The sequence below is a fragment of the Mya arenaria genome, chromosome 5 (genome assembly GCF_026914265.1).
Source record: "Mya arenaria isolate MELC-2E11 chromosome 5, ASM2691426v1".
NCBI classification, from domain to species: Eukaryota; Metazoa; Mollusca; class Bivalvia; order Myida; family Myidae; genus Mya; species Mya arenaria.
In genome coordinates, this window is record NC_069126.1 from 47500556 (window position 1) to 47527474 (window position 26919).

Below are 26919 nucleotides of genomic sequence, written 5' to 3' on the forward strand. Positions count from 1 at the left end.
TTTCCTTTAAACTACACACATCATCGTTCATTTTGGAGCTCTGAATAATTGATATATTTTAATAATATTCTTTTTTATATAATTTCCCGCAAATCAACTTGATGCACTCTTGTTTTGAATTGCTAACGACTAAACCGGTTCGGACATGCGACAGACCAGAAAAGTGCAGGTTCGCTCCATTAGTGTGGAGCTACGCCAGTGAAGACGCTTTTCTGACGACGTGCATCCATCGACTGCTATGCGGTCTCGATATGAAACAGGGCGTCAGAAAAGTATCCTATTATACGTAATAAACGGTAATATCCCCTATATATTGTATTAAGAAGGCTAGTGCTACCTAGTGATTGAAGTCAATTGGAAATAAGACTTAATTTGACTTTTTTCCCTCATTTTTAATAAAAAAAACAATGAAACCGATGCTGTCTTTCATAAAATTAAAACCCCAAATCGATGGTCAAGCGTCGTAAAATATTTCGAAAATTTAAGATTGTTGATCTTTTTGATTTTTGGGGAGAATATTTTTGTTTTTAGCACCATACGATATTGAGCGTCATTCAAAGTGCTATTAAAGTGTGGATCATTCATTGTAGGATTATTTCATCAAACAAAGCATTTGGCGCGATATTTCTTTTCAGGTAATATCAAAATAAAAGATCTACTGACGTATTCAGTCATCAAAACAGGACGATAATCCTATTAACTTTATATTGGCAAAGATATACGTAGGTATCATGTCCAGTCACGGTCGCGTTTATATAAATGCCACTTAATTCTGTTTTGTTTGGGATGTTAAAGTAAAACGGGCTTGGACATATAAAATGCAGTATTTCTCCGGTCAGAATTCAGAATAGAATTACGGAGCAATGGGGAAACGTGATAGAAATAAATTTCGTCAACTGATAACATGGATTCTTATCAGTACTCAGATCTACAATTCGTGTGGTAATTATTATGACAATTTTTATATTGAGATATTTTATTGTATTTTTTTAACTTACTGTTCTTTCAAACTTTTAACGAATTCATTGGCGCTTGTGCTTAACATCAACTATTTTTAGATAATGCAGAATCTGATGGTAAATTTGATGATTCCTTATAACACATTTGATATTAAAGGGTTAAAATATAACCGGAAAAAATATAATGTATTGTTATTTTTTTAAAAGAGTAAAACATAAAGAAAAAACTAGGTCATGTTAGCTAGTGTATAATTCACACGCACAATCAATAAAACTTGATTGGACGGCAAAATGCAGCCACCGCATTTAATTATTTTTGAGATTTTTATTCCATTAAAACTCGGTGCAAGGAGAGAGAGTCTCGAACAAAATTTGCATTTAAGGTATCTGACCCACAACTATGAGAATTTCGGATGCCTGGTGACCCCATGCTATTTAACCATCATTTGAAAGGGTTTTATGTGCAAAAAGATGGTAACAAATAAGCTTTGTTTTGTCACGAGACAAAGTACATAATTTCACGTCGAATTTCCGTTGAAATAAAGGGCAAATCCTGTGACATGATAAAGTTGTGGTCATTTATTTAACATTCTAGCATTCAGCAAGCAAGACACATTCAAACGATACCAAAATGGCATCGGGCCACAAGGCATCAACAATTAACATTATGGTTAATGGAGTATTAAAGAATGAACTTATATGTGGGTCGGATTTCTGAAGATATTATCAGTTTCAGTTTCATTTTATTGGCAATCTCAGCAAATACATGCCTTTGGCCAAACACAAACAATGTCATATATACACAAATGGCAACACAGAAGAACAGTTAAACATATTTATATCTGACGAGTATATACAAAATATATGGATATCAATAAATAAAGCAATACATTGCATCAAATGAAGAAGCAACGATAGCGAGAGCTTCAGCACTTTTCTTCATAGCATTGTATATAAATTTTGAAAGATTTCTAATATTCCGACTGTTATTACTTGACATGATTGCCACAAATTGATTTATAGTATAAAGATCGATTGATGTTAAAGATATTATCAATGATATACCTGCAATAAAATTGGCATCACTCAATCAACCGTTTATAGAGAGAGAGATCTAATTAATATGATGTAATATAACCCTAACCCATATATACTATTGCATTCATTCTAAGTTACATTCTAAGTTACATTCTGAGTTACTATTGCATTTATTCTAAGTTACTATTGCATTCATTCTAAGTTACATTCTAAGTTACTATTGCATTCATTCTAAGTTTAAAGTACCATATATGCCTCCGGTCCATGCACAAACAAGATGCAAAAGTGATTAATAGTGCCAATGATATGTAATGATTTCAAAACTGAATTATTTATCCAATACTTATATGTTGAGCTCTTGTAATGATCTATTTGGACAGTTATTTCGTTTATAGACCATCTAGTTAACAGCATTCAAATAGTAAACAAAAAATGATAGCATTATTTGGTAATTTCTTTAATACTTAGGGGGTGTGTATTTGTGTATCGTATATATGGGGCGATGGTTCTCCAGTCTACAATATATTTAATGTAGACCTTTTTGAAATCTTAGGAAATGATATCACTTATTTTTCTGAATTTGGTAACTTTTTGAATAATTATATCTGGTGGTATTAATAGTCGTGTCAGCAAAAAGTGTTTTTTTATTAAACATGATAATGTTTATATTGTTTATGACAATTCCAACTTTGTTCCTAAGTAAGCCTCTGTTAGGGCCTCTGTTGAAAATGTACATACAAATGTAATAGCCATGGGATTAAATTGCTTGATTTTGTAAATCTTCATAAACAGAACAGGACAGACAGCTTACATGTGTACGCATTATAAATGGTTGAGTAGGTGACAGTAATAAACATACTTTTTATTATCATAACGGATCCTCCGTAAGTTGCTTACTTTTCAGTGATATCCAACTTTGTTATTGGCGATTTAAATGAATTGACGATTAAGCTCCAGTACCCTTTTCATTGTAATGTAACAATTGTTCTCCTAGTTACGAGACATAATTGGGATAATACTCTACGTATGGGATTTTTACAAAATAACATATTTTCAATGATAATGTTGAAATTATAAACTGTTCAATAGTCCCTAAAATTTTATAAGCAACAATTTATTTTGTTGCAATAACGATGTAGCTGTACAATTTTATCAAGTCATGATTTTAATGAAGATACTTCTACATTTCTAGAGTAAGACCAACCTACATGTATTTCTGTTATTGGGGTACTTATATATTAGTGCACGTAAGCATTTATACGTAATAAGTCGGCAGCAGCGACTGTATTTCAAAGAGTACTTATTTGAACGTATTGACAAGTTACCAATAGTACAATGAAAGATTCAGGGGCCAACCCAGCAGTCGATCATTAAAAAATAAACCCTAGCTGTTCAGGGGCACAAGGCAGTGGTCCAAACGACAACGAACTTTAGACACAAATATATTAACATCACATACACAAATACTACATGATTATTGTTTATTGACACAAATAAATACAAACACTAAAAAATAACGATTTTGTGTTTATTTAAATAGCATTTTATTTTCGGGTTTCATTCCAAAAAGTGGACAGAATGTGTTATTATTCAGTCATGTTCATAGAAATTCCATTAATGACTGAAACTAGTAAAGCTTAGTTTCTTATGTTTAAAAACTCTGTTAATTGATTATGGTTTTGCATAAGCATTTAATAATCCAAATACTCTACATATTTAATAACCAAAATATTGTTTAATTTTAACTTCCTTTGATTGCGAAACATATAAAATTTATAATAAGTTCGAAAGAATTTACTGTACGGTTATATAAATACGTTTATGATGTAATTGTAATAATTTTAGATACCATGAAATGAACCGTTCGAAATACATCAGTATTTTTGGCCCGCCTTTTGAACTGGCTAAGGCATGTTTGATTCCACTTACCATTCTTTTTTATTATTTCAGGTGCATATGTCAATGAGATTTGGCCACGCGTCGGCAGCTTGGCCGGAGAAACTCGGTTAACAATTTACGGTAACGGTAAGTAAATCAAGCACAGACTAGTTTCACTTTCACTTTCGGTTTAGGTTTACCGTTTTAGAGATACTGCAGTCTCCGAATCACAGGTGATTTAAAATGAATTTGGAACAAAGCTTTGATTTTTGCAGACAACATTCGATAACAACTAGATGTAGTTCGGTTATGTAAGAAGGATTAAAGAGACCTTATTCAAACAGTTTTTTTTCTTCTTTTTTTCATTTATTTTAAGAATACAGTACAAAGTCGTTTTTTTTTTTGTCATATAATTTAGTAACGCAGTGACATTTTCACCATGCTGTCGTACAGATATTGGGCCGAATCACATAAGTTATGAAAAATGTACATTTAATTACTTGTTTTGCTATTGATTTTTTTTTTTTCTGAAACATGGTTCCATTGAGATTTTATGACCCAGAAAGAGGTTTGGTATTTATTATGCATACTAAGAATGAGTTAGTTTCTGTGGAGACCCATATAAATCAGTCATTGGTACAGGGCCGCCTTTGATCTGAAGATATATTGGTGAAACAGTTTAATTTTTCATGGATTACAAATCTCATTTGAACACCTTATCATGGCTTACGGGGGCCTTTATGATGAAACATTAAGGGTGATATAAAAAATAAAAATCTGTACAAGTCACAAGATGTATTTTATATGAAACATCTAAGTGAAGTTTATAAATAGTTTCAAAGAATAACAAGTTTTTTATTAGTTCATTTTGACTCTGACGTCAGCATGGTTGTTGCAGCATATTGAACGCTTTGCATGCAAGCCAAATAATGCACCAGTCAATTGTAACCACGGCCCCCCAAGGTCTGGGGAATAGTGGGGACTTTCGGTCCAGCCAAGCCCAGGCATAGTCTCGTCCTGCAAACCTCAGCCAAATGTCCGCACACCCAAGGGACTCTTTGTAAGGCCCTTTCCCCGCTATATTTGGCGGGAAGACAAAAACCACTGCATTCACCCGGCACTGCGGGCCACCTGGAAGGTAAAAACACGGCCCATTTTTCCACCTATCCCCAGTACACCCCCGGACCTGGGGGGGGGGGGGGGGGGGGGGGGGGGCTGTGGTTACAATTGACTGGTGCATAATCAAACACATTTCACATTAACCTATTATTTATAGATATGTCCCTGATTGTCATAAAGCCGTACGATTAAAGCATAGGTGCCAGTGTCAGTCTGTTTTGTGTATAGTTATATAGAAAGTATGGTCTCTAAGACCATCCCCCCCCTGCTCAATAAATTTGAAACTTTCAAGTGATTAAACAAAATGAATGGGCATGAAGCTGCATTTGTCTTGAAGAGGTTGGATGCGCCAACATTTCTCGAAGAAAGAATGTGTTTACGAAAAAATTTACAAATTTGCGTAGGAAGAACTTCTTTGTATTGTTTGGCCATGCACTCTGTTAAACACTGGTTCCTGGATGCATCTGTTTGAGATATCAAGCCGAGAACCAAATAATGCATGCCTGTCAAAAAGTATCCTATGAACCGCACTGCTTTGGCAGTACCGTCCAAAAACAATATTCAAAATTATATATGATGGTTTTACAGAATTTTTTTATTGTGTTAATTTTTAAAAAGTAGTTCACTGAATCTAAGTTATTTTTTTCACCATCTCCAACTGATACTGGTACCTATGTTTGAAAGTATGCATTTTGGTAAACAATAGGAATCTTAATATTAGTAGTTTCATATATTATACAAACACTTCTAATTGCAGCGTTCTCTGAGGACCAGTTCAATGAAGGCAATGAGGTGTACCTGGTCGGGGCATCCGGCACGGAATTCACATGTGGGGTCCACAAGGATGGAACCACTGAAATGCAGATCATGTGTTATACGCCAAGGTTTGTGGACTACATTGCTTTACCATTATGGGCTTCATTCGGTAAAAGGGAGATTCAATTTATGACTTAACCCAACCAGCTCTAGTTGTATTTGTAAATAAAAAGCTTTTGTAAACAGACAGTTAGTTTGTTTTATAAATTTCTGCCTCCCATCTTGGCTTTAATTAGTTAACATTGTTCAATTATTGTTTTGGCAATGGGAATGGTGCTGAAATTTGGGCAGAAAAATATATACCGGATATGCTCAGTTATGTGTTATAACTTCCCCTGTGCATTCAAATATTCACAAATTTCTTATTTATGTTCTACTTCTGTTTAATTCTATTTCAGTGGCATGCAGGAAGAGAACTACTATGTGAAAGTTGTTGTGGACGGACAGGCGGTTCCGGACGGTGCCCTGTGCGGGGGTAACCCTACCAGCTCTAGTTGTACATACAAGGTAAGAAAGGCTTATATTTACAAATAAAGTAAAAAGTGTTATTTGCAAACAATGAAGATGGTTTTGTCAGTTTCTGTCTCCCCCCTGGCTGCTCCCCCCTGGCTGTTCCGCCCTGGCTGCTCCCACAACAGTCATTGATATGTGCACCTCTCATCTGACTGTTTATACTAAAATAGTTTTCATTACATATTAAACCTGATTTTTACTGGAGTAACCAATCGAGGGCTAGCGCAAGACTCTTGTAATGCCTTTTTTTTCTATATTGTGATACAGCCGTCTTGCACTAAGCAGCGTGCTATATTTTTGTTACTGAAATAAATACTGAAACAATGAACCATCATTTTCTTTACAGCCGCGACCCAATGAAACACCGACCATCTCAGAACTTTCACCACAGTCTGGAATGCCGGGTAAGTTTATGTTGTGTTTGGTAGTTTATATTTGCTAGCGCCTCTTCCTTAGATCCTATATGTATGCAATGCAATTTGTCTTGAGGTTAAAAGAATAACTTCCTGGTTGATTATTTTCTGATTGTAACTGCAGTCATAGATTGTCTTATAAATGAATAATTCATAACTATTGTATAAAGTAGGTTTCAGGCAATTCAGGCCATAATTGCATTGATTTCTTGATGATTTAATATCATATGTATCACTTCTGCTGAATTAAACAAAAACTAGATGATACTCATGGCCATTATTCAATAGTACTACTTAAGTTGATTGTTTAAAATGTTTTAACTTCCAAATATATAAGTGTTTTAATGTTGAAGTTGTACTTCTGTCATAATGATTGAACTTTAATTGATTGCCAATTTTAAAGCTTTGCATATACAGCATAAAAAAATCATACAAAGAGTAAAAGTATTGTTGGAAATGAAAACAAATGCCCAATTTAGATAGGACAACACATTTAACTGCAGTAGATAGTTCACAGATCAATAAACACCAATATATAAAGACTGTTAAAAGAAAAGAACATTTTGGAAGTGCTAAGAAAAATTAATGTCAACGTTTGACATTTATCGACATAAGTCAGAGACTGTATGGTGGCCGCTAAGGCATTCCTTTTCATACTTTTATCAGTTTTATCTGTAAACATTTTTCTTTGAATATTTTATTTTTAAGGGACCTTTGTCAACATGAAAGGGAAGCTGTTTAGTGATCGTTACGGCAGTAACTTGGCCAGCGCAACAAATGGTCGCGAGGAAAGACTACTCCGTGTCTATGTTGGGCCACAGGATTGTGGACTACGAGAAAAAGATGCATTGTATGTTTTGACTATACTAGATAAGAACTCTCTGATCCAATTTCTATATACCCTGACTTGAACATAAAAATTGGGCTTTGTAGTAATATCGCTACAAAGCAGGCAAACATATCTTAAATACAGATATTGTTCATGTTTTTCTTTTTAAAAATATATATAAAATAAATTTGCCCACCTGCCCAATCATATCTGCCACAATTAAAGAAAATTTGGATGAGAATGATATAAGGGAAAATATTTTTATTTGGCACCAGTTCCATGGACTTTTTACAAAGAAAACTATGAATATTATCAGAATGCTGTTATATTCAGTATCGTGACAGCGTACTTTGACCGCCAATTCTTCCATTATGTATGGAAATATCATCAAAACTATTTTCATTGCATAATCATTGCAGCTAATAGAACAATTTCAATCTAATATAACAATTATCTTTAAATTGATTTTGGCAGTAAATTGAGACATCACGTCAGCTGTTTAAAGAATAACAACAATAAAATGCAAATTGTTTCTACAAAGGTTTTACTTCTATTGCTGTTGATTTTATTTTTATATTCAGCAGACTAATTTAATAACTGTTTATTATATCAATCATCATAAAAAATCTCTTTTCTAAGACTAGTGTGTATGACTTTCAAAAATTGACAAATAATCAACACCAGTTGAAGGTTTTGAACCTTTGAAAAAATAATTTAATTGGTATTTTAGAAAAGCTTTATTGATGCAATAGATGGCAATTAATTTGTATGGTTGTCACTATTAAATTCCTTCATTTATTCCAGCTTTGGGCTTGCACTGAATGATGAGGGCACTGACTATGGCACCCTCACCTGTAAACACAAGGGCACCTCCGTTGGTAAGATATAATTTTCAATATTAATTGATCTTTTTTTCTTATTTCTTCTTATTATAATTATTCTGTTCATTTTATGAAATCGTTTTAAATTTGGTGATTTTTTATTTTAATTGAGGTTTCGTCATAGCCTCGTTATTGTCATAGTTGTCGTCCTTGTCATGAGTTTGCAAAAAGCTTTTACCTTAGCCATGACAGAAAAGGTTCATGATATTCAAATGCTAGCGATGATATGCAAATATACAGCCGCCTTGAACATCTTAAAAAAAATCCACCGAGCATTGGCATTCGCTCCATGGCCCTCTTGTGATCATGATGGTTTGGCTTTGGCCAGTTTCCTGAAGAGTGAAGTATGTGAGAAATATGTCTATAGAATACATCGAAGTAAAAGTAATTTGTGTGCTTTATCCTGTATTAGGTATTCCAGAGAGATTGTCTCAAAAAGATAAATACCTTTAATGATGTTTTTTGTTTGTTTCCAACGCTTGATATGAAATAAAAGCCCTGGATTTTCCCCAATCATGTAATGGTTGTACATTATACAACTTTGTAGGTTGAAATCATCAATTATAGATGCTACAGATATGTTATCTATCTTTAGCCATTGTGCACTCAAAAGTAGAAATAATTTTACTGTCAAGAGCTTAAATTGTCAGTAAATTTAAAATGTATGTCAACTTCTATTGTGCATCACTTTTTTCAGATAATAAGATTTTCTATTTGTTTGATTTCTCTTATAAAAATCTGATATTATATATATATTAATGGAAGTATTCATTCCTGTATGACATTACGTTGTTCGTTATAGATAAATTCTGTTTTATAATTTATTTATACAACATGTTAAAAGTTCAAGAATGACGTTCAAAACCAATTTGATATGGAAATAAATGATGTGATAAAATCTTTATATCTTTTATGTCTTGTAGAGATTTTTTATTCAATTATCAAGTTTAGTTACCCAAAATAATGATAGACTTTTTGCAAAATCAAAAACCAATACCAATGTCTGAATATTTAAATTAATTTGGATGTACATTAATTTTCTTTGTGTCAAATAAAAGAGTAATGGGGACATTTTAATGCCTAATTTCTCCATAAATTTGTTATGATACTTTTAGCTTAAATGTCTCAATTAAATCATTGCTTAGTTCTCTATAGCTCTCACAAAGTCTGATTTACGGTATTTATGAACGTGCATAAAGTAGCTACACTTGTGACATAATGTTTAAAGGTCTCTTAACGTTTAAAACATGATTTATGTAATATACTCAACCATACTTTATCAATTCCTCTTGCAAATGTACAAATGTATGGTTTTGTCATATAACATATCATGATGTTAGGGTTGTTAATTTATGACGAAAATTAAAATAATGTTATCATCTTTTAATACGCTATATGTTGTTTTTTTTGCAGGCTTTTACAACGCAAGTTTTATCGTGGAGGCCCCCTATGGAAGGTATGGTTCTGAAAACATCTTAGAGATTTTCTGTTATCTTAAGGGTATGCGATGTACAATATACATTGTGAAAAGACAATTTTTCAATCTTTCAAGGCCAAAACACTTGTTAGTGATATTTTTTTGGTATACAAATTACATGATGGTTTTCTTATCATTAAACCCTTTCTGCTATTTATACACTACATTTAAACCTTAGCACCATGAAGTTATGTAAAACTACATTTAACACCTGAATATAGAACAATATTTAAAAAGTCATTAATGAAATTAGAAAAAAAGAAAAAAAGTAACTAATGGTACACAGCAAGGATGACCTCAACAGTCAATTCTGAGAGACCGCCTTTGACACATTTTACACTTTGTCATTTGGCCTGAAAATTTAGTTCCTGATTCAAAACAATGAAATCACATTTTAAACAATCTGGTAAGTGGTAATATATAGTCTTTGTAGCTATATTGGTACAAAATGTGGCTAAAAACACCATCCATGAAAGGCTGATTATTTTAGCCAATATCACACATCCATAGTTTTTCTTGTTTGTTTCAGGTCCCTCCCTGATTCCGATGTATACAGGGTCGCCTATAATGACCAGATCTACATGTACCAGTCCTACTCCGGTATGTCAGGCCCCATAGCGAGAGGGTGAAAATGAAGTGGTTTAAGAGGCAGATAGAATCTTTTCACTTTCGCCCTCTATATCCACTAACTTAAGTCTGGTTTTTGGACTCAGGCTCACATAAGCAAAATAAAGTTACAAACTATCTTTAATATAGTTTAATTTGATATTGTATATGAGGACAATTGAACATATTGTATTTTATATATTTTTAACATACTCTACAATGTTCAGCCTGCTCTTTTTAAAGCAATATAATCATGAGATTTATACTTTTGAATCTTGAGTCTTACCCTCAGACGTAGTAAATAAACTAGACCCTGAACATTTTTTCACAAACACTTCCTACCATATAGAAGCAATGGATCTTTTTTTTTCCATTTAACACATATCGAGCAGTTTTCAGATAATTTGCTAATGAATGAAAATATGAATATCTCTTATTATGTGGTTCTTAACCAGATGATGATCTCTTAAAACTTGTTGTGCCAGCATATTAATCTAACCATGACTTTGTCAGATCAAAATGCTGTGCTCCTTTGCACTGGCTTTTGTGAAAAGGCTTAAGTGTGAGGTATGTACATGTACATATGTATCTGTATCTGTATCTGTATGTAATTAGCACTAACAGGCACAAAAAATAAGTATAAATATTTTCTTGTATGTTTTTTTTTTCAAGCATGTTTGAACTTTCACCATTCCAGAGCTCACATCCATAAGTCACACATCTGGCAGCACAGCTGGTGGACTTCTCCTCACAATATACGGCAGTTATATTGATGAGAATGATCCATATTCTAAGCTGAGGGCTTATGTTGATGGTAGGAATACAAGTTTTGATATTTCATATAATACTCTTGTATGTAATAAATGATATACTGTATAATGATATTTTATACTTTTCTTATTGATTGACGTGTTACTGAAGATGTTATTTAGCTCAAATAAACAACTATTTGACTATACTTTGCAGTTGTCTTGTGTGTGATAATATTTACATAATCATGAATGATGAACAATATTCATCACTGGATTTTTTTCAGGTGTTTTACTCTTGAGAAGTTAATGGAAAGTCAAACAATAACACATGATGTGTTATGGTAAGGCATCATTATGCTTTGTTCTGGTAAAACATAATTGTGCTGTGTTCTTGTTTTACTTCCTATTGATCAAAACTTATTTTTCATTCCAGATACCGTTTGTGAAATAACCAATGTTGTCGTGGATGAATATGTGGAATGTATCATCGCTGCTGAGCCTGATAGCCATGGACCCAGTTACCACGGTAACCGAGGTGTCATCTATGAGTATTGGAATGAAACTTCTAAAGGATCAGGTGACCTTGACTCCATCTTGGACATGACAAGCTCTGACCCGAATTATGTTTCTGATTGGCTGGATGAGACTAGCTACTACGACTCTGATTCAATGGACAACTACGCAAGCAGGATGACCACATACTTTACCCCACCCCACAATGGGGAATACTCGTTTGGTCTGAATGCTGATGATGGTGCAAGATTGTTTGTAGATGGGGTAACTATCTTTCTTTTTGTATCAGGAATGTACTTTTCTAAAATAGACTATTTTGAATCATCAACTGAAAACACTTAGTTATGGTGCATTGAGACAGAATACCGGTAGAGATAAAGTGGAAAATTTCTGATATTTAAGTTTACAATTTAAAACATTGTTTCTTTTATTTAGGTTGCCATGGTAACGAGTACCAGGTCAATGCAGTGGTCTCCAAGAATGAACCTTACTGCAGGGAACAGGTAGGTTGTCTCTTGTTGTTACTGATGTTAATAATAGCGTTTGTACATGCCACCATCTTGAGCATACCTTCTGGTAGTGGAAATCTGTCACCACTCTTGCAGTATTACTTATGTTAAAGGCTGATGTCTGTGAAACATTACAGTATTCATTTTAGTTAACTCTGATTATTGACTTAATGCACAACTTGCACAACTGAAGTTTTAAAAAAAAAAACACACAACCATGTCAAGGTCACACAACCATGTCAAGGTCACACAACCATGTCAAGAAAATTGAAGCCAACTTTCAGTGTTTTGATGAACTGTTTGATGTATTATATAACACTAATTATTAATGTTATTTATAATGACTATTGCAAATTTGTCTTTTGATCATGGTTCTTGTTTTTACTTACCTCCAGGTATTTACTGCAAGTCACCCACTATGAGAATGGGGGTGACTCGTTCATCTACCTACAGGCGTATCATTTCGACACGAAGTTTTCGACACAGTGGACAGGCAGGGCTGTACAGGAAGAACAGACCCTTGAGATCCTTTCTGATATCACCTACGATGTCCAGGTTAGTAGCATCATAAATCATGGTCAGATATTACTTTCAGGAATTTCTTAAAACCCTGGTGCAGAAATAGAATGTTATTTGTGGGCATTTGTTGGTGTTTTTACCAGTATCTTAACAACTTTTGAAAATGATGACTTTTAAAACAACTTACCTTATTGATATTTAGGATATCTATAATACTTTGTGATGTTATAAAATAAATTAGATGTACTGTCATATAATGATTACCATAAGTTTTAATGGTTGCATTTTCAATTGCAGCGCCTGGACTTCTTTGAGTTTACTAGCAAGACAGCAAGTCAGGAAGAGCAGACTGTGAAAATCAACAATGCCGAACAGTTTAGACTTGGGTTGTATGGAGTATATACAGGTCAGTTAAGTTGCCTTTAAAACAATAAATGAGCAGTTTAGAAAAGGCAATATTTAAAGTGTTTTTTTGTTATTTGAAATTTGCTGAACTAAGTTTGTAAAATTTCTACTCAAAGTTTTATATTTATAAATGAAAAAGTCAAATGAGGGTCCTAGTATAATGGATTTTAAGTGTATAGATTGCTGTATGAATGAATGCTCTTTACGTTTCAGATCTATTTTATGCAACTATATGTTAATAAATGCAGAATCCAGATAATGTCACTAATGTGATATTTTTCTCCCCAACAGAACAACTTGACATTGGAATGGATGACACACTGGTTACTGCAGCAATGAATGCCCTTCCAATCCTGGTGTCTGGGGAATCCATCCTCGTTACCAGGCAAGAAACCGGGACGCCCACATATAAAGTCACTTTCCAGTCTAACAGAGGTACGTTGGCCATCATAATTCTTATGTGATAATATATTTTTCCTTGACTTGGATTATTTTTTATGTTTTACTGACAAGTTGTTCTATGACCATTGCTTTGGTGATGTCTTTGATGGCACCAGTTGCATGAACGTTAACACTTCCGAAACTCTGAAAATCGTTGCATTTGTTGCATGTTCATAGATTTATATGTGTTATATATATTCTAAATAACTGTACATTTATAAATAAATAACAGGTGATTTCCCGGACTTATCTGTTATGGGCCCCAATGGGACAGAGATTGACTATGATGTGTCAGAGGACACCAAAGGTCGGCCAGATGTTGACACAGTGGCCTTAACCTTGGAGGGAACAGTCAGTCAGCCCTTCTCTGTGTCAAGTGTCAGTCAGTCACAGGTATGTTTATTGTAGTTATTCACCTACAATGTGTCAGAGGACACCAAAGGTCACCCAGGTGATGATACCATGGTCTTGACCTTGGAAGTAACAACCCGTCAGCCTTTCAGTGTGCGGAGTCTATCAGTGAAATGAATTTAAGTCCATTTAATGTCAGATATAGGTTAGCATGTGGGCTAAATATTATGAAATAAATAAAAATTGATTGATACACATGCTGGAAAAAATATTAGGATGAGAGGTCTCTATCAGTTGTGGGGAAAGCAAGAAAACTTCATTTTAAACGTAATGAACAAAAAATTATTTAGTCTATGATCATTTTGCTGTATGCTTGATGTAATCTTATAGCTTATTCCTATCTTTTTAAGCTCAATACTATTGTCAATGGGATGTTTGAAGCCCAGTGTCCTGAAGTGTTTGAGGGGAAAGGAAAAGCCAAGATTTACGAGAACTTTGAAGCGTCGTCTGGGCTGTGGTCAGGATACCGGGTAAAGGACTCAGAGCCATTCTGTGGACGATATGCGCTGAAATACCCAAACAGAATCTACCAAGCAGCAGAGGAGGATTTTGGCATAATGTTGGCACAACATGGAGTGGTCAGTTTTGTGTTTTTAGCTCGTCTGTTCTTCTGTTTGTCTGTGTTTTTTAGTAAAAACATTACAGGTTCTGTCATTGCCTCATTGTCTTATGAGGCAGCCACTCGTCTTCATTCTATAGCGTTTGTGAGCAAAAACTTTAATCTTTGAAATAACTCAAAAAGTGTTCAAGATATTTGAATTTAACTAAATACTTCCCTGAGACAATATGCTGCTTTATGCCAGGCTCATTACTTTAGCTTTAATATTTATGGAATGATGCCCCTTTTTACTGAGATATTAAACCACAGATGAAATTGTATGGACACCTGATTGTGGTCCTCTTGTTTGAAGAAAAAAAACAAGCATGGTGTGTTTTTTCAGGGATGGTGTTAGTGACAGATATGACTCCAAACTGTACACAATATTCACATGAAATTCATTACACATGCTACTGTTGACAATTCACAACAAAGTCACAGTTACAGTTAAGTGAAGTCGGATTTGAAAGAATGAAACCTGCCATAAAGTCTACTCCTAACCAGAGATATTTGGACAATTATGTCATCTATGAAGTAATGTAAAATTTATTTCTTTTTTCAGCTGTGTTTTGCCTACAAGGGTTTTCTGAAGTCATTTATCGGTGTCAAAATCACTGTAACACAGGCATCTGATGGTGAGACTGCCGAAAAAACTATCTACTTCTCGTATGAATTCAAGACCGACTCAAGTACAGAGTAAGTTTTTTGTCAATATAGATTAATTTATAAAAAATCATGGAATCTCTGCATTCCTCTTTCATGCATACACCTTTGGTCAATAAACTGTGGACCTTATTCAGGCATTTCAGCTTATAAGTTTCTTATTTTTGTGGCCTATTTTCTTTTGTTACAATCAAACCCTAGAAACCATCTTTCTGTATATATATATCCATGGTTAAAAAAAACAAGATGTCCATTTTTATTAAGAACATTCGGTAAGTTGCTATTTAGTAATGAATTTGTAAGTATTGTTGCATGTTTGTTCCAAGAACAAATAGTTTGAATCAGCTCGAGGGTGGTAGGTAAAGCAGTCCAGTGATTAGTGTACTCATATTAATGATAGGGCCTTGGTCTAGGCCCCAGAATGGCTTCCTATTTTTAGATACAATTGTCTCGTTGCAGGTCAAACACATGGTACTATACATGTTACGATATTTACGATGGCGTTATGGACCGGTACCCTGCGGATACCATGCACATACTTCGCCAGGTGTTCGTAAGCAGCGTGAACTCTGTAAAGCCAGGATATGTTGATGCTGTATTCATTGGCACTGAAAACACATTGGAAGATAGTGGTTAGTATATTAGTTTTCCTCCAAGCATGGAACTTTCAGAATTGTAAATATCAATTATACATGAAGTTTAAATTTATATGTCCACTAGGTTGTGTCTTATATGTGTCTTATATCTCCATGGTATTAAATAATTAATGACTTTGTTTGAACTAAGAATTCTTGCTTCATATTTCTTAATAGATAGAATGAACATGAGAATATGATGCCAGTATGAACTCGAAAACATGATATTTTTTTAAAATGAAAGGGCCACAAGTGTTCAGATGTACAACTGGTGTTTTCAGAGGCCTACCTGAGAAGGTCGCCACCGGCGATGCCAAACAGAGCAATAATAAATGAAGTCACTGTGGCCGCTGTCACGGAAACGCAGTATGATGTCACAATAAAGCCTTACGAATGCGGCAATGAGTTTCCACTGTTTGCGGTGGCCAATGCTGGGGTAATCTTTTCAGAGAGTTTGTCTTATATTTTAACATGGTTCTTTCTTATATGATATTGAGAAAAGGCATTTTTTGGTGAATTATTTTTAAAAATCAGTATTTCAAATCAGTTTTTTGTTGTATAAAAGTATCAATATATATAAACATACAATATGTTCAGTGTATGCGTTCATTTCTACAAATATTCCCATCCATCAAATAACTGAATAAAAATGTCTATCTAGGTAACCTCTGGTTCAGTCACATACCCCAGTGACTCCGTGACCTTGAAATTGTCCAACAGTGGAGGATCAGGTGTTGTCAAAGTTACAAGGTCCTCCCATGCTTCGCCCCCGGTTACGGGGGAAGTTGACATCACCTTCAATGGAGAATCAAGGACAGGTACAACATCTGTTTTTTATTGTTTAACAGGATTTTAAAGATTAAAAGTCAGGTAATCAGTGTCAGCAGTATCAGAGTCATACAAATAATTTGACTCTTGTCATAGATGGTTTTAAGAAAAGCTATGAAATGAAGACTAGCAGTCTATTTAAAACCAAACTTTTTAAGATCACATGAAACAACGAAATTGTGATATAAACACAGTCATCGAAATCAGACTTTTGGATGAAGAAGCCCGAAATCATATAGTACTGCTTGGGCATTACATTTTTGAACAAGGCCTGCTGTATAAAGCCCAGAATTTAATCAAGCCCGGAAAGCATTTTACTAGGGCAGGGCTTACGGGCTCGTGCTAATATTGACTACTGTTAAAACAGGATTGTTCCATTGATTTATTGCTTTATATAAGCACAGAGTTTTGAATTTCAATATACCATAATTATATATAAGTAAAGTACGGCATTTGAAGTACAGTTTCAAGCACTTTGTCTGGTTTGACTGTTTATGTTGCCATTAGCGCTCTCATAGTTTTAATTGTATTCTTTTGGTATGTGTTATTTGAAAATCAAGTTTATTGGTTCCGACCTATAATTTAAGCCACAGGTAGAACTTTAGCCTTAAAATATCAAATAGTTTACATTAAGTGTTAGGTAAGCACAATATTTTGTTTATTGTTAGATTGAATGAGGATGTTTTTGTAAAGTATATAGGCAAAGTAAAATGTCATATTTCTATGCCTGAGCATAACATATAAAACTTATCCTCATTTCTATTTGAAGGTGGTACCGGGTAATCATGTTATAGTATTAAATAGATGTCAATTTCCTTTATATTGTGATATTCAGATCACGCTCAAGTACGTGCCTTTTTTATTGCTACTCACAAATGGATATCAGTCCTGGTAGCCCATCATGGAAACAGTCTTAAACCTGACACATATAAGTGTTTAGTTTGAATACTTGATAAGGTATCTGTTACATGAAGCAAATTGATTTGATTGATTGCATTTACCCTGACTCCATAAAGCTGCAGTAAATGACCAGAAAATTACAAATTCAGGTCAGCCACACTGCGGCCCACACACCAAGGTTATAAGAGTAGACCTTTGGTTTGGGATCTTAAACTGGTTTATAAAAATTGTACTTTTCCATAATTTATGCTTAATGTTTGTATGTCAACAGTATTGCAACAATTAAAACTGAAATAATACAATTTAAGCCGTAAAGAAATTGTTCAATTGCCAGTTAATTGTTTGTTTTAGAGCTTTTGAAAAATAGAAAATTGGAAAACTGTCTCCAAAACCATTTATCTATATCTGTTGTTTTGATTTCAGGCCTAAATATTTCCCTTGAAGATTACCAATTCAAGCGTGAACTTGAATCTCTTAATGGCATTGGATCGTTGTCTGTGAAGAAAGTGGGAACTTGTGCGGCGTTTGACCTTGAAGTCACCTTTTTAACCCTGCCCGGTGATTTACCCGAAATGACTGTAAGTCAGCTTTTATTCTCAAGGTCATCTACATGTACTGATTGTAGGACAACCAGTATAAGGTCATGAGTGCTGGACCGATATGCTGACAGCATTAATTTAATTGGTACCATATGGCAACAACCATGCCAAACATGTTTTGGTCATTGATTTTGATGAGTCTGGTATCAAACCCATAAACATGTGAATTTTGGGATGCCTGGTTGTTTTGATAAGATTTGGAAGGTTTGCATGCAGAAAAAATAAATATAAAGTCTTTAAATCTTTTTTTAATGCCTCAAAGATTGCAAATTATGTAATTTTGGATAGGACACTTAGGCCATGTGAATATTCGTTCTTATTTTTTTAATGAAAATTTCAATATTCAAAAATAACATTTTTACGAAATTTGCAATTCTTGGATGCCATCTTGAATTTCTCCATCTGCAATTGCTTGCTTTACTTTTGTGGCCTCCTACTCATTCAACCAGCCACTATTAAGCTGATTGTCAACCAACTATTTTACAGATAATCATGATCAACCATCTTTAGATTCAGAAAATCAATTGAAAGCAAGTATTTTTTCTATTAAAATGAATTTGATACTTAACCTTTTTGTGTCGCCTGAAAAGACGACATATAGGGGTTACTTTTGTCGGCGGCGGCGGTGTCGGCGGTGGCGGCGGCGACGGCGTCCGCGTCCCATTTTCGCTTGTCCGGGGTATATCTCCTAAACTATTAGTGGTATCAACTTGAAACTTCATATGTACATAGATTTAATTGAGGGCAAGTGCAGTGCACAAGAACTGTTACTCTTGCTTCCATATTTGTAGAGTTTTGCCCTTTGTTATTTTTCATGCTTAAAGTTTTGTCCGGGGCATATCTTGTAGAATATAAGAGTTATCAACTTGAAACTTCATATGTAGATAGATCTCATGGAGGGCAAGTGCAGTGCACAATAACAGTAACTCTTGCTTTCTTAGTTTTAAAATTATTGCCCTTTGTTAATTTTCATGCTTAAAGTTTTGTCTGGGTCATATCTTGAAGAATATAAGAGGTATCAACTTGAAACTTCATAGCTAGACAGATCTCATTGAGGGCAAGTGCAGTGCACAATTACAGTTACTCTTGCTTTCTTAATTTTAAAGTTATTGCCCTTTGTTAATTTTCATGCTTAAAGTTTTGTCCGGGGCATATCTTGAAGAATATAAGAGGTATCAACTTGAAACTTCATAGCTAGATATATCTCATTGAGGGCAAGTGCAGTGCACAAGAACCGTTACTCTTGCTGCCATATTTTTAGAGTTATTGCCCTTTGTTAATTTTCTTGCTTAGGTTTTGTCCGTGGCATATCTCGTAAACTATAGGAGGTTTCAACCTGAAACTTAGTCCGTAGGTATATCTGATTGAGGGTTCAAATGCCACCTACACTTGAAAGTTAAATGGCAACATCATTGTCTATAAATGAATAAAATGCCAATCTAACAGCTATAATGTCGACAGTAAATAATTCGTCAGGCGACACATCGGACTCGCGGAGTTCTAGTTATTGTTAAGATATTTTAAGAAATGGAGGCCTTGGCAGAAATGCCAGGGTGATCTTGGCACATTCACGGCTGGACAGAAAGTGTCCCACTTGTCTGTTATTTCTGTTACAGTAATCATTCTCAATTGCAGGTCACCTATGGAAACCTTGAAGGCGTAAAGGCTAGGGGCAGCATCAGAACAGACATAGATGGAGGGTTATATTATGGGCCTCTAACTGGCGATATGGTTTCCACCGTCCATGATAGTCCTCAGGTTCGTCTGTACGTCAATGATGTGCCGACATTCTGTGCCGGGGATTGTTCGTTTACCTGGGAGACAGCTGATACACCTACAGTCACTGGCGTAAATCCCACGTTAGGTAATACTTAATTTATAATTCAAACATTTATGCTTAACTTTATTTAGTTTAAGAAGATGGAAGTCTATGGTTGATAACAATCCTTCATTTGTAAGGCTATGAACATGCTTTTGTTCACAGAATTTTAGTCTTTTTATATACTAGAGAAAGTTGATTGTCCTGTTATTTCTATTAATAGAATGATATGAGTATACATTTTTGATTTCAGGAACTCTAGCGCAAGGCACATCCATAGTTATCAGTGGTACTGGATTCAGTTCAACTGAAGGCAATAACAGGGTTATTATTGGAGATGTGGAGTGCTCCGTTACCGCAGCAACTAGCACCAGTATCACTTGTGACGTGGGTAATGGGCCAGTCGGAGTGCATGTGGTATTGGTCAATGTCCTTGGAAGTGGCCTGTCTACAGGAACAGTGGAATTCACATACATAGCTGATATTACAAGCATTTCACCCACTTCTGCAAGCTTAGGGGGTAAGTGGCTTATGAGTACTGGTAGTATAAATTTCATATTTTCTTTAATACAATAAAGTCTTCCCATAAAACAATGAATTGTACTTCTCATTCAAAATGAATGCAAATCAATAATGATTTAAAAATATTATCAAATTCATTCACCCATAGGTGGTATAACTTTGACCATGACTATAGGTATTGGTTCACCTAAGCAACCATTGTCATCGTCAACATTGCCCCTTATGTACTATATACTATACTATATATATTCAAATCCATTCCCCCCCACAGGTGGTATAACCTTGACCATAAGTGGTTATGGGTTCAGCTCTGCGCCCGGGGTCACAGTCAACTCCGCCCCATGTCCTCTTTTGTCTTCCGCTCCAGGGGAGATAACCTGTATTCTTCCTGGATCTGTGAGTTGAAAACTTAAGCTTTTCTGTTTTATACTGACAATTAAGTGAACATTAGTCTATATGTTATTGTTGTTGTGTTTATAAAGCAAATTATAAGTTGATATGATATCTTCATCCTATGCGTTATTGTTTTTAAGTTAATGCTGGTTTTGATGTGGCTTATATGTACCGTAATATTGATTGTATTGTGTAAGATGGCGGGCCCATAAACAAGTTTAAACCCCCAGTGATTTCTAACTACATGTACAATGAATAAGTTTTCACTGACAGTGCAAAGCATTTTCAATATTTTTATATCTGTGTAGTTCATTGTTATCAAAATTAGTTGTCTTTTGCCTGCATCTCTTTGTTTTACTGACAATCTCAATGAAACTTGTTTTGCAGATGTCAGCAGGCAGCTTTGATGTGGTTGTGAGTCAGGATGATGAGACCTTGACCTCCAGCTTCAGCTACGACCTGACATTGACCCCAGAGGTCACCAGCATTACGCCAGATACATTCACTGGATTAAGTTAGTGAAACATTTTTAAAGAATTTGAAATCCTACATTTAAATAAAGATAATAATAATAAAACTAAAATACACAATATCTGCTAAATACATACATGAATAACTTACAATTATGCTTCAAAAGAAGCTAAGCAAATCTATTATTACCAAAAATAGAGTTAGCAAAAATATAATGTTAGTGTCAATATTTCTTCTTTGAATATTTTGTGTTACATATTTGTATTTCATTCTTGATCAAATTCTTGTTAACTTTGTATGTGTATTTCTACTTATAGGTGTGACATTGACGATAGCAGGTTCAAAGTTTGGTATTAACCCTGGAACAGTTTACCTTGGTGACAACGAGGCCACAGTGACGTCGTGGGCTGACAATGTTGTAGAGGTGGAATTGGAAATCACTAAGGCCGGGGATCTTGACGTTAAAGTCATGACAACAGATGGGCTTGCTGTCGACAGGTATTTAAATGTTGAACTTTGACTGCAGGTGGGTTTTTTTTAAAAAGAGGTGATTTAGTGGTTAGGTTTTGAACTTAATATAGTAAGGCTATTATCTTGCTGTTTCTAATAATATCAAAGTGTAAACAAAATAATCCTGGTGTCTATAAAGTATAAATAAAACGAATTTGAGGTAACTGACAAATTCACTGCAAGCTGTATGGACCATTCCTCTTTGTAACATAGCTGTCTGATATGAAATGAGTATTGAACGGTTGGTTTATAGTTGGTCAGTTTTTAAAGAAGAGTTATTTTGATATTCTTCATTACTAAAAAACTGTTCACATGAAACAACACATATTGCCAGAGAAAATATGCTTCAATAATATGGAGTTATGCTACTTTTCAAATAAAAAAAACAACAACTTAGCAATAAAATCATCACAGGGTATTTATTTATACAAAGTGTAATTGTTAAGTATATACATATATTTAAGCTGTTATGTTTCAGTTCATACGAAATTCCATCAGTTACCAGTGGTTTAAAGGTGACCAACATGTTTCCCTCCCAGGGATCAAGACAAGGCGGGTCAATACTGACCATTACGGGAGTCGGGTTCGGAACTAATGAATCACTAGTGGATGTGAACTTTGGGGATATTGACTGTGAAGTTGACACTGTGACTGACACACAGATTGTGTGTGAGACTTCTACTGCAACTAAGACCCACATTGTCACTAATAAGGGTACAGACCCTGGTAAGGCCATTCATAGTTTAAAAGTACAATTAAAGAACATACTAGAGCCATTAAAAATACATACATGTAGAATTACTTTAAAGTTTTTCTCTGTTTTAGTGGCAATATGAAATAATGGCAGTACCAGTCTATAATAATGCCTGACAAGCTCATCAAAGATACCATAGCTCACATTCAACTAGAGTTACATTAAAGTTTTTCTATGTTTTAGTGGTAATATTAGTCAATTGTAGTGCCAGTCTATAACAATGCCTGACAGGCTCACCAAAAATATGATAGCCATTTTCTAAAGTCTTGATCAAGCACTCCTGTTCAGTTTTAAGTAAATTATCACTCAGTCATATACAATAAATTCACGATCAACCAAAAAAGATACAAAAAGTGTGGATGGAGTCAGTAGAAAAACACTCCCATCAATAATCAGCCGCCTAATATGGGTAATCTTACAAAATGTGACATATCTTTGATGCAATTTGCTAAATAATTTGTTAATTTTTTAAAATAATACCAAGCAGAGTGTTTAAAGCATTGCACCCTGTGGCCTGGTTTTGCAGATTGCATCGCATTAATGTTTTGTGGATTTTCCATATTGTCTATGAACTGTAAATTTTTCATGTATAATTCACTTGTTTAAAAATTAAGGGAATGTTACACCTAAATTGACAAAATCTCCATGAAAAACTTAAACATTTCTCTAAAAGACAAAATAATCTCAGACTATATGCATAACTTATAAATTTGCTTACATGTTAGTATGACAACTTTCAGCCTTTGGAGTCTTTTATGCCTTTGATCGGCCATACTTGATAGTACAAGAAGGGGATTTTGTTCACTGGTTCTGGGAGACGCCAGAATTTGTTAACAACATTGCACACGATGTCTTTGAAGTGGACAGTCCAAGCTCAAATGAACCGAAAGTGGGCGGATTTAGCAGTGGTAACCCATCAAGAAATGGTAAGCTTATAGTCATATTATCCATGTATATACTGACTGCGACCAATAACAGTCCTTAGATCCTACTCCCAGATAAATGTTTGTGATCATATCAATTATGTTTCAGGGGATAGCTGTACTCCCATACACCATTAGTTTATCAGTAAAAGTTTGAAAATATATTAAATTATGCTGATGCATATCTGCAATAAACGTTATATGCAACTATATTTCATGTGAATAGAATTGAATAAAACAGTTGTTAAATTTTAGTTTCAGTCAGTTTGTGAATCTATTGACCTGATAAAGATTTTTTATATACACAGTGGGTTTATAAATCCACACACTGTCTTTGCTCAGTTCAATTAATTATGTAATAAAATTACAAAACTCTTTTTCAGGTGATTTCAAGTACCAGTTTCCCTCTGCTGGGATCTACTATGTTTCCAGCGGCTTTGTTGATGAGTATGGTATTAAGATATATGGAGGAACGATTGCAGTTATGCCAGCTTCTGGAAAGTTTAGAGAACTCAGTGTTTCACTAGCTGGTGTGGAGGCATTGCATGAAGTTGGTGGTAAGTGATGTTGTTTTCAGTTGACACTTGAGTAGTGAAGTATAATACTGTTTAATTTTAAACAGAGCTTAAAGTGGTGCACTTATAATACCATTGTTGTCAATGAATAGTCTGACCAAACTGAGAATTTTTTTTTTCTTAACTTTATGTATCTTTGCTTTAATGGGTATTTGTTGTATATTGAGTTATTGACACATTTGGTAGATCCAGAATTTCAGATTGCAATGCGAGGGGTGAATGCGAAAAGGTTCTCTGTGACATTAAATAAAGAAGCAGATAGAACCTTTTTGCTTTCATCCCTTGAATTATGGCTTAATCCTTAAACATTATGACAACATTGGTTGTGCTATTTTTGGAAAATGGTATTTTGAGATACGCACTGGTTTGTTCAGTTTTACAATGAAAACTACAGAGACATTCCTAGTCTGAAATGGTGCGCTCTTGTATCTAAGACCTTTTATAATAAATACTATAAATAGGGAATATTATTGTTGTGTTGTGGTGATTACCGCCTTCATGAATTAAAACTATTCTTTTAATTCATTGACTGCTGTATACATGTATTTGTGTCAAAAAAGCTGTGCAAGATTGAATGATTTGGAAGTTGTTATATCGATTCAATTTTGTTACTTATCACAGGTGCTGCCGACCCTGATGATTCCAGTGTATGCAACTCAGTGACGTCTCCCAAAGCAGGCTGTTTTCCCTTTCCCTCAATAGGATTGGACTCTTCCAAGTTTAATTTTGCCTTCGATCCATGTAGCACACCGATTGTGAATGAGGTCAGCGTAAATAATGGTACAGTCCAAACGGAAATCACCATTTCTGGAGAGGGTTTCTCATCAACATCTTGCCAGAATGACGTCATATTTGGTGGATACGCTTGTGACGTGACATATTCTACAAGCAGCCAAATAAAATGCACTCTTTCTAAAGATAGGGAACCAGAGCTGGCCGTTTTCCATCAAATAGATTTAAAAGTGTCCAACCGAGGAAAGTCTTTGACCACCATAATGTCTGAGGTAGAGCGAGGATTTGCTTTGTTGCCAAACATAGAAGGCATCTCACCAAGTTCCGGTTCCCAAGCAGGGGGAGCGCAGATCACTATCACGGGGTCAGGATTTACCAGCGAGCCTTACGTTGACATAGGTGGCTACTCTTGCGAAGTATTAGAGTTTTCGTATTCTGAAGTTGTATGCAGAACACCTGCGTCTTCACTTCAGACCCAGAAAGAATTAACTGTTGAAGTGAATGTCAACGGTGTCTTCATACCTGCCAAGTGTGAAACTTCTGATAAGGTATGTGTGTATTCCTATGCTAGACTGTGGACACCAACTGCAGACTCAATCAGCCCTATTTCAATGTCCACTACAACTACGTTTACAATCACTGGAACCAAGTTTGGCACCAATATTGGAGGTATTGAAGTTCTTATCGGTGGGGAAACTGCCTCTGTTGATACTGCAACTGACACAAGCATTACTGCCACAATCAGCAATATCCCTGCTGGAAGTAATGATGTCATTGTTCGAGTTGGAAGCAATGGTCAGGCAGAAGGAAGCTTGGCTGTCACAGGTGACCCAGTTATAAACAGTATCACTCCAACTGCAGGAAGTATTCATGGTCAAACCGAAATCACAATTGCTGGCAATGGTTTTGTAGATGGGGACACTAATGTAACTATTAATGGGTCTCCATGCTTAATCGCCTCAGTTACTCTGTCTGAAGTAGTTTGCATTACACCTAATGGCGGTGCTGCTGGGTCTGAGTCTGTAGATATAACCTCCAATGGAGAGAGCTTTCCATCATCAACATTTGAATATGCAACAGCCTCTACACCTACTGTTACCGCAATTGACCCAGTAAGTGGACTTGGAGGAGAAACCTTAACAATTACTGGCACAAATCTTGCTGGAGATAACGTTTATGTGACACTAGGAGACGCAGAATGTACCGTTGCTTCCAGCACTTCCACAGAGATCATTTGCACAGCTGGGGACCATCAAACTGGTGACGTTCCAGTTTCCGTATTTGTGGAAAACCTTGGAGCCTCGAATACTGACGTTATGTTTGAATATCAGCTGTCACTGGACTCCATCTTACCAACAACAGGTTTGTGGAGGGTTTTGTACAAATATACTATTTTGAGTTTTGAAAAATGCTTGTATTCAAAGAACATAGAGATATTTAATCATGATGTCGATGGAGGCTTAAAAATGTTTTTTATTACGAAATTGTTATGTTTCAGCAAAATTAACGAAGTTTGAATAATTCAGTGTTGTCGAGAATTCAAATATTAACTCTGTTTGGAGGCACCAGGTAAAAGTACAAAGTTCATGGTAAATTACTTTATTAAGTAATGAAAACTGGACGTCTTACATTAATTTGTGAATTTGAATCTTTTGTATTTTAGGTGGCATTGCCGGCGGTCAGTTTCTGGTATTGTCCGGTACTGGGTTCACCGAAGATGCCGTTGTGACATTATGCGGACAGGAATGTCAACATGTCTCCTCTAATACATCGCAGTACACTTGCAGGACACCTGCAAACTCAGGTTGGAAATTTAAAATTATTTAAAACAGACCTATTATCATGTCCTAAAATAAGCTACATGTATTTACCATAACTATTCAAAGTGATAATGTTTTCGCTTCGTGTGTATTTGAAT

The 26919-nt window shown here is 35.0% G+C and overlaps 1 protein-coding gene across 2 annotated transcripts in view; it reads left to right on the top strand.

The window, feature by feature from the left end:
• The first annotated feature begins 746 nt into the window (after nt 1-746).
• LOC128234683 (fibrocystin-L-like) overlaps nt 747-26919 on the top strand; it is a 46043-nt gene continuing 19870 nt past the window's right edge. The window contains exons 1-32 of one of the 2 annotated variants that reach the window (XM_052949083.1): nt 747-942; nt 3948-4022; nt 5752-5878; nt 6209-6317; nt 6670-6727; nt 7445-7586; nt 8370-8443; nt 9860-9902; nt 10453-10523; nt 11227-11343; nt 11715-12058; nt 12230-12297; nt 12699-12858; nt 13120-13228; nt 13519-13662; nt 13901-14061; nt 14430-14657; nt 15240-15373; nt 15800-15972; nt 16257-16411; nt 16637-16793; nt 18127-18281; nt 19938-20166; nt 20375-20641; nt 20915-21039; nt 21424-21550; nt 21825-22005; nt 22496-22743; nt 23512-23697; nt 24078-24251; nt 24891-26363; nt 26665-26805. In XM_052949083.1, coding sequence (XP_052805043.1) covers nt 864-942; nt 3948-4022; nt 5752-5878; nt 6209-6317; nt 6670-6727; nt 7445-7586; nt 8370-8443; nt 9860-9902; nt 10453-10523; nt 11227-11343; nt 11715-12058; nt 12230-12297; nt 12699-12858; nt 13120-13228; nt 13519-13662; nt 13901-14061; nt 14430-14657; nt 15240-15373; nt 15800-15972; nt 16257-16411; nt 16637-16793; nt 18127-18281; nt 19938-20166; nt 20375-20641; nt 20915-21039; nt 21424-21550; nt 21825-22005; nt 22496-22743; nt 23512-23697; nt 24078-24251; nt 24891-26363; nt 26665-26805 — 6034 coding nt within the window. In that variant the 5' untranslated portion in view covers nt 747-863. Of the gene's footprint in view, nt 943-3947; nt 4023-4072; nt 4109-5751; nt 5879-6208; nt 6318-6669; nt 6728-7444; nt 7587-8369; nt 8444-9859; nt 9903-10452; nt 10524-11226; nt 11344-11714; nt 12059-12229; nt 12298-12698; nt 12859-13119; nt 13229-13518; nt 13663-13900; nt 14062-14429; nt 14658-15239; nt 15374-15799; nt 15973-16256; nt 16412-16636; nt 16794-18126; nt 18282-19937; nt 20167-20374; nt 20642-20914; nt 21040-21423; nt 21551-21824; nt 22006-22495; nt 22744-23511; nt 23698-24077; nt 24252-24890; nt 26364-26664; nt 26806-26919 lie in introns of those variants that run through there. The other variant, XM_052949084.1, reaches the window with a different exon arrangement.